This window comes from Ruditapes philippinarum, unplaced genomic scaffold, assembly GCF_026571515.1.
Source record: "Ruditapes philippinarum isolate M1 unplaced genomic scaffold, ASM2657151v2 ctg5946_1_1_1_1, whole genome shotgun sequence".
In the NCBI taxonomy this organism is placed as follows: Eukaryota; Metazoa; Mollusca; class Bivalvia; order Venerida; family Veneridae; genus Ruditapes; species Ruditapes philippinarum.
Window position 1 is genome coordinate 26,984 of NW_026854656.1, and position 14,118 is coordinate 41,101.

A 14,118-nucleotide genomic window follows, 5' to 3' on the forward strand; every position below is an offset into this window, starting at 1 on the left:
ACTTTAGGGAAATTTGCACTTTATTCGTTTAATCCTTATCAATAGAACGAACAGCAAATGCCAAAATTTCGTAAGATATAATTACATGAATAAGTGTTAGTCAAGAATTAAGGAAATTAGAAATACTATTTCAGTAAAAAGATAACAATTATGAGATTGATATAAATATACAGGACAGATAATTTAAGTAAACAATTTAATGTCACATTTGTGTTACATTTTTGATCAGTGTTACAGTGTGAAAAGTTTATAATTTTTAGCTGTTGAAATACATTTGTTAAAGGTCTAGTTAAAACTTTTGTGCATTATATATTATCAAATTTTAATTTTGTATTGTATTGTGCAAAATATAATAAAATGTATCATTATCCGCTTTTAAAACACTTTTTAAATTTTAGATTGTAAGTATTTAGAGTGATGGATATGTAACTTTTTGATTATTAACACACACTGATTAAAACGGAGTCTGACATTTTCAACTATTTGAGTTTGTTTCCTTCGTTCGTATGAGGATTAAAGAGGATCAATGTAAGCATAATTGAAATTAACTGTATATCCATACTTTGTTCTTCTATCAGTCACACAAATATATACATTTGTACATATACTTGGCGACAGAAAGTTTGTATTGAGGTCACAATTTAGAATAATTCCACAACGATAAGAAAATATCGTGTTTTACAGCGCCATTGATATTTGTGCGAATTGGATAGATAGATATTTAAAAAGTAAGACAATAAATGCAGCGAATGTCATGAGGTAACAAACACCGGAGAAATGATAAACGAGATATTTATTACCATGACATAGTAAGACATTTACATTCGAAAGAAAATATAAATAGCAAAAACTATATTAAGCGGCAAATAGTACTACTTGCTTCATCGTGTGTTATTTACATGTACATGACTAATTTTCAGGCGTAAGTGTTCTTTTCATTCTTTTTTTTAGATGTTTTTTAAAAAGGCAATGTATTTATTTACAAAAGAATTTAAATCAGCATCATCATAAACGAAATGAAATGCATTTTATTTTGTCATACAAATACGTAAGCAATAGTAAAATCTTTTAGAAACATATGGGTTTGAATACAAATGCTTTTTCAATTAATGTGCACATAACTGTTTTTTGTTTGTTTTGTTTTTAGCTCAACTATTTGATAAGAATAATTAGAGTTATCCTAGTTACCAGAGCGTCGGCGTAACGTTTGTGAATTTAATCCTTGCAATCAGACTGGTTTTTACATAGGTATTAGAAGATGTATTAAAATACTGTTATCCTTGGAACTTAAACAAATTGTTGATGTTTGTAAGAGGAAAACATGTGTTAAGTATTTCTTAACAAATTAACTTGAATTTTTAATGGGCAAGATTGTTTGTCGGCTATGTGGACAACGCCATGTTTGTTCTTTAAATCGTTAAAATTACCTCCTCAGTATTGGTTTTCCCAGGGTAAAAACTAGAAACCACATCGCTTTCAAACTTATGAAAGCTCGCCGATGACTGGCTATGTGAAAGGTCAGCAGAAATGATTTCTTATTTGATCACGGTTAGATTATTTAGAGCTGAATCTTATTAGAATGCATTTATATATGACCATACGGGATAATAACATTTGATATTTTTGTATGAGCGAAAATTTGTTTTTAGAACAGATAAAAACTGAATCCCTACTGAACACCAAAAGTGACAAAAATTGAAACTGTTGCAGGCTCGGTTTGAGTGACTCTGTCCATGGACGGTATTATTAATTATAAGTCACCGTCCACGCCAAGAGTCCTAAACACAGGTCTGTGCATAGAACAATATCTGTTGTTTTCATATGTCTCTCTTAAATAGTCGCCCCTTCGACATGTCCTGCTATATTATGTTTCATACATGCCGATAAGTAGTCAATATACATTTTAATGATTTAAGCACATAATTATAAACGGACTATAAATAAGATTCATTGTTTTGGAGCTTGTATTATGATGACCCTTTTGATCAGAGCCAAATAGCATTCACTAAAACACGTACCTTGAGGAAAATGGCAGGATAAGGATGTTCGTATTCTATTTAGAAATGTCTTTTGTTTTCTAATTTTACAAAAACTACACAATAAGAAGACATTGAGGCGAATAATATAATACATGTAATCTGAATATGCACAAGAGATTTCTTGCAAAATCAAATATTATGTCAACAAATATTTCTGTTGAAATTGCTTGTTATTCTCATTACTTAATTGTCTGGCTCGATAAATTAAAACGACGAAAACATATCATAGACAAAAAATGACTCAGCTGTTTGTTGTATTAAAGAATATAGTTTGATGAACAAATACAATTACAACGCTAGTGTTTTTCAATAACATAATAGTACAGCTGTTTGTTTCCTTTTGCGGATTCACTAAATGCCGATTTATCAAATCGTAATTATGTGAAGTTATTAATTCTTTGCTTTATCACGGTAATCTTGTAGGATGAGTTCCAAGTAAAAGATTTATTGGTTGTTATTAATACAAGATCCCTCTGAGGGAGAAATTTGATAAAGTTTATCCAAGAATAGTAATATCGACAAAGGGAATCTGATGCGTTTGTCTCATTGTACAGAACATAATCAAACAGTGACAATTACATGAAAAATAAACAATTGAATTTTGTTATCAAGTTTTATATATTTTCTAAACTAGAAGTTGAAACAGAATTATAATAATATAATTATGGTAGTAATGCAAGCACATGAAAATTAACCGTAAAGCAAACTTAAGTAAGTGTATATTTGCCATTATCCTATGGGCGGTGTTGTTTGGTTATTTTTTGATAGTGTATATATGTATGTGCAAGACTAAGTCGGCAAGTGATCTTATTTGTAGCTATTCGAAAAATGATTACAAACTGTTGTATAAGTTCATATAGTAATCCAATTTATGTCTGTCTCAAGATGGTGCTTACGACTTCGCTTTTGCATTATTTGCTTGCTTTAATTCGGCGCATTAAGTTACACATTCTCTCACTTATTATTTAACGTTGAATCGGAATGTTTTCTTTCAATAAATATAGGACGAATGTATCAAATTTCTAATGAAAAAATATTAAGATATTACTTTTAGAAAATATCATCAATTTCGTCGACAGTGTTTAACAATAGTGCTTTCAAATTTTGAGTTTCTTGTGTGATTAATAAGATATCTTATTCAAAGTCATTTTGTATGGAAATTCGGTCTTTTAAAATCTGAGTGTTTGTTTTGTAATTGTCGATAATGCATAGATAAATTAAAGGGAATATAACGTTATATGTATATGAACTAGAAAGGAAACGTGGTGCGGTGCTTGTGGTTGGGGGAAGGGGTTGGTTTGGACATGGATGTTAGCTTAAATACCACTTGAAATAAAAAAAAAGAACAACCAAACAAACAAAAAAAGAAAAAAAGAAAAGAAAACGAAATACATAAATAATGAAAATAAAGAGGAAAATAAAAACGCTGGAAAATGTAGCATATCCCTGTTGTCAGAAAACTGTAGCCAATCTGCGAGTATGTTTACGTCGACTTATACTTATTTTATTTTTATCCCACCTTGCCTTTTTATATCTCGGGTCACGTAGTCAGTCACAAAATATATGCAATGCGGCAAGAAAAAAAGAGAGAAAAAATGTTTATGTTCTAGGGATTTGTTGTCTTGCAAATGTCAACATATATTTCTTTGTCTGATTAGAATTCTTATCATATGTTATCTATATTTCTAGACGGTCGAGCTTGGTGATTCAAAATATTACAAACGAGAAATAATGACAAGAAAATAATGACTTAGTTGCTTATTATATTGAAGAACATAGAAGATTACTACGAATAAAGTTATGACCGTATCTTTGACAGTTTCACATAATGGGTTTGTCACTGTTTTTTTTCTTCCGATAAACCTGAGAATCAAAACAATTAACCTTTTATATATATACTTATAGGTCGTACGAGTATTGGAGTCAAATACTTTTAATATTTCTGCTTTAAAAGTTCATAAGACGATGCAGTGAGATACTGCATTCTTCTCTACTTGATGTTTCTTTTAATTATACTTTTATCAATTTATTAAAGGTTGTTTTCTACCTCATCATAACGTTTGCAAGATCATGTCTGGAGGCAGAAACAAATAAAAGTACAGGACAATTAGCTTAAGATTTTGTTTGCTTATTCGGATGTTAAATGCCAATGTCGTAATATATCGTGTTTTTTCTATCTTTTTGTTTCATTTATAGCTATAATCTTGCAAGACCTTTTATATTAAACGCTGAGTTACAAGAAGTAGGTTTTTGTATTGTTTTATCAATTCTTTAACAGAGATATCGAAATATTAAATTTGAGACAAATATGATATATTTTTGGGCAGACTTAAAGGCACATTATCCCTCAGAAATCCATATTTGTAATTCGTAGGAAATGTCTTACGTGCGTTTAGTATTTTTACTTTTAATTTAAGGGTTGATCTTAAGCATGGCAGGAGTTAGATTAAAAGATAGCGCTTATAAGTCAGAAAGATAGTAGAATTTTAACAATTTGACTTCTTTAATACATATGTATGTAAATGTCACAATAGGGACTACGATGGGATACCAGGCCGACCACAATTGCTATCTAAAACAACCAACAACTCAGAACAGAAAAATATATACAAATTTATTTACAGAAATGAATATTTATAAATGAAAAATGATTGTATATGATAAACTACTATGATAAGTCACTGCACAAACAAACACTATCAACGTATCTCAGTCTATTTCTCCCGTATAAGTTTCTGTCATGATGTATCAATAAAGTGGTGGCGTTGTTAAACAAAATTCGTCACAATGGCGGGCGTCTTGTATAAAATCTTATCAAGCGTAACTGTACTTCCTACAGTGTTGGCACAGTTGATAGGATCCTAAACAAGGGCATGCGTCACCCTTTAGCCATGGACATACGTGTGGAGGGCCCGTGTCATCTTCGGGTGTGTCCTCAAATAAGAAGCTACAAAGTATAAAACATGATAAGTTCCATGATAATCAAACATAAGGGTATAATAAAGTCCCTTGGAAAAGACTCGACCCTTTGTCGGTTTCCAATAAAATAACGTGCTTCTTTGAACAAACAAAATGTCCACTAAAGTACACCATACATTCCGTGGAACAAAAATTCAATCACATCCGCATAATGCTGCGTTGCAAATATATTCAAATATACGCCACATAATAACCACCAATAAATAAACGTCTTCCAAAATCATGCCACTGAAGATCCTTCTCTCGAGATACGTTAGTTTTGATACGTTGTATTTACTTATAACAAAAACTGATGATAAATGAAATGAAGTAAGATTATAACGAAAATTAAATTGATTGAAAAAATCATTACGATACTGCAGCAATTTACACAAAGTTGCACAAATACGGTAGAACCATAATAAATTATTTATGAATAGATATATATATATATATCTATAAAATATTCACGGCTCCCATACAATTACAATATAATTAAAACTTCAATTAACATACATCAATTAACATGTCTCGGTATAAAATTGCAATAGCGAAACACTAGAATAAAAAGAGCTTTTAAAATTTAATCTGCAAAAATTTTGAAAATTTAGAAAACAATAAATTACTGCCAAATAACTAAACCTGAATCAAATAAACTATAATTCTAATAGAAAATAGTATTTTACGAAATAGCAAAAATTATGAAACAAAATCACTAGAAAATTAAATTTACCTTGTACAAGCTGTAATTTTATAACAAATATAATTTGTCTGTCACCGTCATAGTGACCTGTATAACGTCCAATGCATTGCAATATGTCACTTAAAATTTAGTCATTATATAGCAAACTACTGAGTACTGAGCGGGAAAACAGATCGTGCTAAACATGAAAAATCGATTTGCACGAAATAAAAGCTGGGACGGCGGAAAAATAGTTATGTAAAATAAAGGCCCGTCTTTCAAATACAGACATAATACATATATTTGGTTCATAAAACAAAAATGTAACTTTCTTATTACTGAAAGGATTTTTGTGAAATAAACGGCAAAATGTTTAAATTGAGACATGGAAATTTATGCAAACCATAAAAATACTCTAAATAATAATTTCACCCGAAAACTCTAAATTGAACAAAAGTTGATGCAATCTCACATCAATGAATATATAGTAAAAATGAGGTTCGGCGTGAAAATATAATGCAATATTTTACAAACGTACTTTCACTTTGTGACATTTACGCCCCCCTTTAAATAAGAAAATTGATAAATTTTCTTTAAATACAACAAAGTGAAAACGACAAATTGCAAAAATGTAAGAAGAAATACTGTACACCATATTCATAACCACCATAAATACTACACTACACTCTACATTATACCCTGCTTAAATAATCTGCACCTATGTTCTCTCTACCTGGGATTGCTCTAATCCTCATCCTGTATGGCTGCAAAAGCAAAGACCATCTCATTATTCTAGAGTTACTTAACTTTGCCTTGTTAAGATACAAAAGCGGCTGGTGATCTGTCTCTAGAATAAATTCCTTACCAAACAAGTATCTGTGAAATTTAGAAATTGCCCAAACAATACCAAGGCACTCCTTCTCTATTACAGAATACTTCTGTTCTCTTGGTAACAACTTTCTACTGGCATAAGCTACTGGAAATTTCTCCTCACCTTGTTCTTGAAGTAATACAGATCCCAATCCACAATCAGAAGCATCAACTCTGAGAATAAATATCTTGTCTAAATCTGGTAATTTCAAAATGGGCGGACCGGTCAAACTAGCCTTAAGAGTCTGAAAAGCCTTTTCCTGACTTTCACCCCATTCAATACGATTTGGTTGAAACTTTTTTGTCAAATCGGTCAACGGAACAGCAATGGCGGCAAAGTTAGGGATGAACTTCCGGTACCAAGACACAACCCCTAAAAATTGCCGGACTCCTCGCTTAGTCGTGGGTCTCTCGGTCTCCTGAATTGCCTTGACCTTACTGAGAACAGGTTCAATGGACTTACTACCTCCTATCATATGACCTAAACATTCCAATTTTTCAAAAAACATATGAAACACTTTGGACGGTCTAGCAGTAAGCCTAGACTCTCTTAATTGGGTAAATAACTCATACAATGCATTGATATGCTCTGGCAATGTGACTGTATAGACCAAAATATCATCTATAAAACTATCTGAGTGATCTAGATCTTTCAAAAACCTTTCTCATCAGTCTACAGAATGTTGCAGGGGCATTGACTAAACCAAAGGGCATTTTCCGGAATTGAAAAAAGTCCCGACGGGGTTTCAAATGCGGTCAAAGGTTTTGCATTGTCAGACAAAGGAACTTGCCAGTATCCTTTACTAAGGTCAATTTTCGAAAAATACCTGTATTTTGATAATTTCGAAAATATCTGTTCCATATTGGGCATCGGTTCCGCATCAAATACTGTGCATTTATTGATCTGTCTAAAATCAATACAGAACCTAATCGTGTTATCCTTTTTCCTGATAAGGACAATTGGACTAGAAAACGGAGCGTTAGAAGGTTCGATAACTCCCAACTCTAGCATTTTATCAACTTCTTCCTTTACTATCTGCTGTGAGTGAAAAGGAATAGGATAACCCTTAGTCCTTACCTGTTCTGACGTAGTCAACTTAATGTCATGCTGAACTAATGACGTATTTCCGGGTATATCTGTTAAAACATCTGAAAATTTCTTTAACAAGGTTGCAATCTGAGTCTTACAATCTGTTTGTAAGTCAGGATTGACCTGAACATCTTTATATGTCTCTGAACCTTTCTTCAATGGACATAACAATATGTCACTATCATCTTGGTAACTTGTTTTCTAAACTATCATCTTCCTCTAATCTATCATACCCATTTTCCGCTTCTACAACAGCTGCACTTACCTTTGCCAATGCACCTCGTTCTGGTTCGAAAATTTCTTTCAACATACTCCTTCAGCATATTGGGCATGGAAAGTTTTGATCTTATTGTTACCTATGTCTATCCGATAATCTAATTTGTTCACGACCTCGGAAACTACAAATGGACCCTTTCCATTGTAACAACAACTTATTGCGTTTTGTAGGTATAAGAACCAGTACTTTACTTCCCTTCTTAAAAGTTCTATCTCTAGCTTTCCTGTTGTAATACTTTCTATATCTAATACTGCTCTTCTCTAACTCCTGCTGTGCTATCTTACATGTACTTTCTAGTCTTTCTTGCAAATCAACTACATACTGATAAGTTGTCTTAAACTTCGTCATTCTCTGTTTTTCCTGACCATAACTCTCTCAAAATGGTAATTGGACCTCTTATACTACGTCCATATAACAATTCAAATGGCGAGAATCCTAAACTCTCTTGTGGAACTTCCCGATACGCAAACAACATAGCATTCAAATACTTATCCCAATCTGTAGGTCTTTCACTACACATCCGTTTCAACATCTGCTTTAAACTACCATTAAATTTCTCCACTAAACCATTACACATCGGATGATACGGTGTAGTTGTTAACTGTCTAAGAGATAGCAACCTACTAACCTCATTCATAATCTGTGAAGTAAATTGTGATCCACAATCTTGTAAGCATTTCCTCTGGAACACCCAATCTACTATACATGTCAACTAATGCTTCGGCTACTCTTTCAGTCTCTATACTAGGCAATGCAATTGCTTCAGGATATCTGGTAGCATAGTCTACCATGGTCAAAATATATCGGTTCTTCCTATCAGTCATAGGTTCGATCGGACCAACAATATCAACGGCAACTCTCTTAAAAGGAGTATCAATCAAAGGCATCTTACCTAAAAGTTACCCTACTTATTCTACCTTTAGAAATAGTACGTTGACAAATATCACAAGACTGACAATATCGTCTAACCTCTACAAGAACACCTGGCCAATAAAACTCCCCTAAGACTCTATCACTTGTCTTCCTAATACCAAGATGTCCTGCCAAAAGCGAGTCATGCGCTACTTTTAACACAGTCTCCCTAAGATCCTTAGGAACAACTAACTGCCTACTTACGTCACCATTTCCTGCCGTAAACTCTCTAAACAACATCTTATTCCTGACCTGAAATTCACTTGCCCTTTACCTCTACAGTTTCTAACAGTACCTTCCTCTGCTTTATTTCTACATCCATCTAATGTACTATCTGCCTGCTGCTTCTCTACAAACTCTACATTAGTGATGTCTAAAATCTGTGAAGGAACTTTAAGTCTTCTATGAGCTTTAACTTTACTCTGCGATCTCGTTTCTACTGCTGAAGCTAACTTACCAAAATTTGGTTCTACAGCACCCTCTATGTTACCGATAATTACATCATTTGTAGGATTATCTACACATAGTGCTTCTACAGTACCCCTGTAATATGGACAATCAAGATCAATTAACGCCATGTCTAATCTGTGCTCACTACCATCAATGTACTTACATCGTCTGGACTTCCCTAATAATTGATTTGCATTTACCAAATTCCTTCGTACTATGACACATGTACACCCAGTATCTCTCATTGCAACTATAGCTTTACCATTACATATACCTCTAGTTGTCGGACATGAATTTATAGTAACTGTACCCACGTCTTCAAAATCCCCAAGTTCTATCAAACTACTACCACTATCTGATCTCGGCATCGAAATTTTCGAATCTGCATCTCTATTTCTTCCTCTACCTCTACTCCTACCTCTATAACCTCCTCGCCTTCTATTACCCTGATAACTATTATCATTCTTACTTGGATTCATTGAGTTCGGTTTTATGTCTTCCGCTGCGTTAGCTTTATTTGTAGCCTTATTTCTACAGAAAAATGCTGTATGCCCTAAACGACCACAATATGTGCATTTATAACCTTCATACTGCTGATATGCTCTACCTCTATTTACCAGTCTATCGTTACCTCTTTGCATACGATAACTACTACCTTGATTTCTATCTACAGGTCTACTCGGCAGTGCATAAGGCTTAGCTCTTTCTTTAATTCCATGATTCACTACATACTTCGGACCTCCTCTAGTTTTGGCAAACAAATCTGCATCTTCCGCTACTTCACGGGCTGAAAACAACTTCTTACTACTAAGGTTCTGATATAGTTCTCTATTGCAGATATCTAAAAATTGATCCCTTACTATGAAGTCTAACAACTTTTCATAAGTCTTCTCCACCTTACTCAATCTTAACCAACCATGCTAAGTATCTAGAAATTCTAGCTAGGAACATAACAAAAAGTCTCATTTTCACGGGGGCCTTTCAGTCCTAAACTTCTTCTTATACCCATCATCAGTCAACTCAAACTGCCTTAACAAAGCATCTTTTCAGCTTATCATAATCCGTCCTATCTTCTAATGGAAGTCTATCAAATACCTCCCTAGCAGTACCTTTTAACAAAAACGGTAAGTTTAGTGACCACATTTCATGTTCCCAATTCTGAGCAGACGCATAAGTTTCATAAACATTCAAATACGCATCCATAGAATCAATCTTTTCGTCAAATGGAGTCATCTTAACCTTAACCTTACCTACACTCTTCTTACCTAACATATCTAACTCTATCTTCATCTTATATTCTGTATCTAACTTCCTAGCTTCTGCTTCCTCCTTCTCTCTTTCTAACTGACGAGCTATTTCTAACTTCTCCTTTGCAACCCTAGCCTCATTACTTAACTTCTCTTTTTCCATTTCTATCACTATTTCTAACTTCCTAGTTTCGGCTTCCTCCTTCTCTCTTTCTAACTGACGAGCATAATCTAACTTCTCCCTAGAAATCTTAAACTCATAATCTAACTTCTCTTTCTCATTACTTAACTTCTCTTTTGCTAACCTAGCTTCTAATTCTAACCTATCCTTCTCAGCTTCTAAACGTTCCTTCTCAGCTTCTATACGTTCCTTCTCAGCTTCTAACCTACTATGTCTTTCTTCACGCTCCCTTGCTTGCTCCTCTTTAACAAAGTTTCTCAAAGCCTCATCTGTATATCCTAACTCCTGACCTACCTTCATCAACTCATTTACACTAGTCATCTTGAACTTACTATGTATATTCCTACACTGTAACACTACTACAACAACAACTTAGGATACAAGTAAAATCTTACCGTGAGGTAGAACAATGATATCAAAGTATCATTAAAGGGTAACACTACAACCCTTAAACACAAAACGCTATATTCACTAATCACGGTGCACTATAACACTACACTTCAGTGTAACACCATATAATTAAACGCATTTATCACTCTAGCGCTATAAACACAATGTACCTTCACTGTACACAGTACTAAAATAAACAATGTATCATATATTCTAAACACTATACCTCACCACTACAAACACGAAGTTTCAAACTCATCTAAGTATCTCACTAAGGTTGTATAATAATAATCTTAAGTGTACAGTAGACAGTAGGCAATAATTAAAACTATTCAAATACTTTAAACTTCAAAGTCCAAACTACGACCCAAAACTCAATGTCGCGTAGCACTTTCCCCACAGTGCAAAAATATAAAAGGTATATGGCCAGTTTCAATATACTACAGACACAAAGTAAACACAAAGTAAAATTGTAATTGACACAATAAATAAAATGTTCACCTAGATAACAGACACAGTTTCTTTATCTAGAAAAAGTACACAAGGCGGGTAGTACCTTAAATTGCAGAGTGTATGTGTGTATATATGTACTTCCGGTGTTTTACCGAAAGGTCACTTTCAGATTACAAAACTGGTGGTTTCATCATAAAGTGACACCTAAAAGGAGGAAAATGGAACGAACTCACCCTAAACGTCCAAACGTCCACTGTCGGGTCTGTGTGGCTGTTATAACCTCTCAGCTGGATAGCTGTCACACACACAAGTCCGTTTCATTTGTCACGGTATCAATCTGAAAATGTTAAGAAATTATAATCACACGAAATATAAAAAAAAGAAAATAATTAAAAGTGATACAAAATTTAACTACCTTTAAGTAAACTAAATTTTTAATTGTAAATAAAACTTTTTACTTAAAATAAAAACCAAAATTTCTAGTGTTAGCTATATAACCTAGCTGCAGTAAAATGAGTGTGGTTTGTTTCAGATAACAACTATAGTCAACCGGTATCCAATCACGTCGAGGTCACCAAATGTCACAATAGGGACTACGATGGGATACCAGGCCGACCACAATTGCTATCTAAAACAACCAACAACTCAGAACAGAAAAATATATACAAATTTATTTACAGAAATGAATATTTATAAATGAAAAATGATTGTATATGATAAACTACTATGATAAGTCACTGCACAAACAAACACTATCAACGTATCTCAGTCTATTTCTCCCGTAAAGTTTCTGTCATGATGTATCAATAAAGTGGTGGCGTTGTTAAACAAAATTCGTCACAATGGCGGGCGTCTTGTATAAAATCTTATCAAGCGTAACTGTACTTCCTACAGTGTTGGCACAGTTGATAGGATCCTAAACAAGGGCATGCGTCACCCTTTAGCCATGGACATACGTGTGGAGGGCCCGTGTCATCTTCGGGTGTGTCCTCAAATAAGAAGCTACAAAGTATAAAACATGATAAGTTCCATGATAATCAAACATAAGGGTATAATAAAGTCCCTTGGAAAAGACTCGACCTTTGTCGGTTTCCAATAAAATAACGTGCTTCTTTGAACAAACAAAATGTCCACTAAAGTACACCATACATTCCGTGGAACAAAAATTCAATCACATCCGCATAATGCTGCGTTGCAAATATATTCAAATATACGCCACATAATAACCACCAATAAATAAACGTCTTCCAAAATCATGCCACTGAAGATCCTTCTCTCGAGATACGTTAGTTTTGATACGTTGTATTTACTTATAACAAAAACTGATGATAAATGAAATGAAGTAAGATTATAACGAAAATTAAATTGATTGAAAAACATCATTACGATACTGCAGCAATTTACACAAAGTTGCACAAATACGGTAGAACCATAATAAATTATTTATGAATAGATATATATATATATATCTATAAAATATTCACGGCTCCCATACAATTACAATATAATTAAAACTTCAATTAACATACATCAATTAACATGTCTCGGTATAAATTTGCAATAGCGAAACACTAGAATAAAAAGAGCTTTTAAAATTTAATCTGCAAAAATTTTGAAAATTTAGAAAACAATAAATTACTGCCAAATAACTAAACCTGAATCAAATAAACTATAATTCTAATAGAAAATAGTATTTTACGAAATAGCAAAAATTTATGAAACAAAATCACTAGAAAATTAAATTTACCTTGTACAAGCTGTAATTTTATAACAAATATAATTTGTCTGTCACCGTCATAGTGACCTGTATAACGTCCAATGCATTGCAATATGTCACTTAAAATTTAGTCATTATATAGCAAACTACTGAGTACTGAGCGGGAAAACAGATCGTGCTAAACATGAAAAATCGATTTGCACGAAATAAAGCTGGGACGGCGGGAAAAATAGTTATGTAAAATAAAGGCCCGTCTTTCAAATACAGACATAATACATATATTTGGTTCATAAAACAAAAATGTAACTTTCTTATTACTGAAAGGATTTTTGTGAAATAAACGGCAAAATGTTTAAATTGAGACATGGAAATTTATGCAAACCATAAAAATACTCTAAATAATAATTTCACCCGAAAACTCTAAATTGAACAAAAGTTGATGCAATCTCACATCAATGAATATATAGTAAAAATGAGGTTCGGCGTGAAAATATAATGCAATATTTTACAAACGTACTTTCACTTTGTGACAGTAAATTTGTATTTTAAAATTGTTGTAATATAAATAATTATTTTTTCCAAAACAAAATAATTGTGAATGCCGACTATTTTCCATCAGAGTTTAATGACAATCCTTTGATTTGTAAAAAGGCTTACTACTAAAGTCGCACACGAGTGAATTACTGTGTGTACAGTTCTAGTCTAAGTAAAGAGCCACACAAGCGTAAACATGTCGTATTGTAAAGTAAGAGTACGCAATATAAAATATCAATTCATACAATTTTTATGGCAAAGTTACAGTTATTGCACTCGTACCTAAGGTATCACGTATCATAAGAGATGAACATAACA

At 33.0% G+C, this 14,118-nt stretch overlaps 1 protein-coding gene across 1 annotated transcript; it reads right to left on the reverse strand.

Moving 5' to 3' along the window:
- Positions 1–10,259: 10,259 nt before the first annotated feature.
- On the reverse strand, positions 10,260–13,696 carry LOC132740697 (uncharacterized abhydrolase domain-containing protein DDB_G0269086-like). Its single transcript, XM_060728664.1, has 2 exons — positions 13,297–13,696; positions 10,260–12,551 (listed from the first exon to the last, which is right to left on the reverse strand). Exon 2 carries the CDS (start codon positions 11,025–11,027, stop codon positions 10,299–10,301), a length of 729 nt encoding a protein of 242 aa, XP_060584647.1. The 5' UTR covers positions 11,028–12,551; positions 13,297–13,696; the 3' UTR covers positions 10,260–10,298.
- Positions 13,697–14,118: the final 422 nt, after the last annotated feature.

Excerpts from the sequence above, each read along its gene's own strand:
- LOC132740697 (XM_060728664.1), bottom strand. The coding sequence starts at position 11,027 with ATGACTAGTGTAAATGAGTTGATGAAGGTAGGTCAGGAGTTAGGATAT.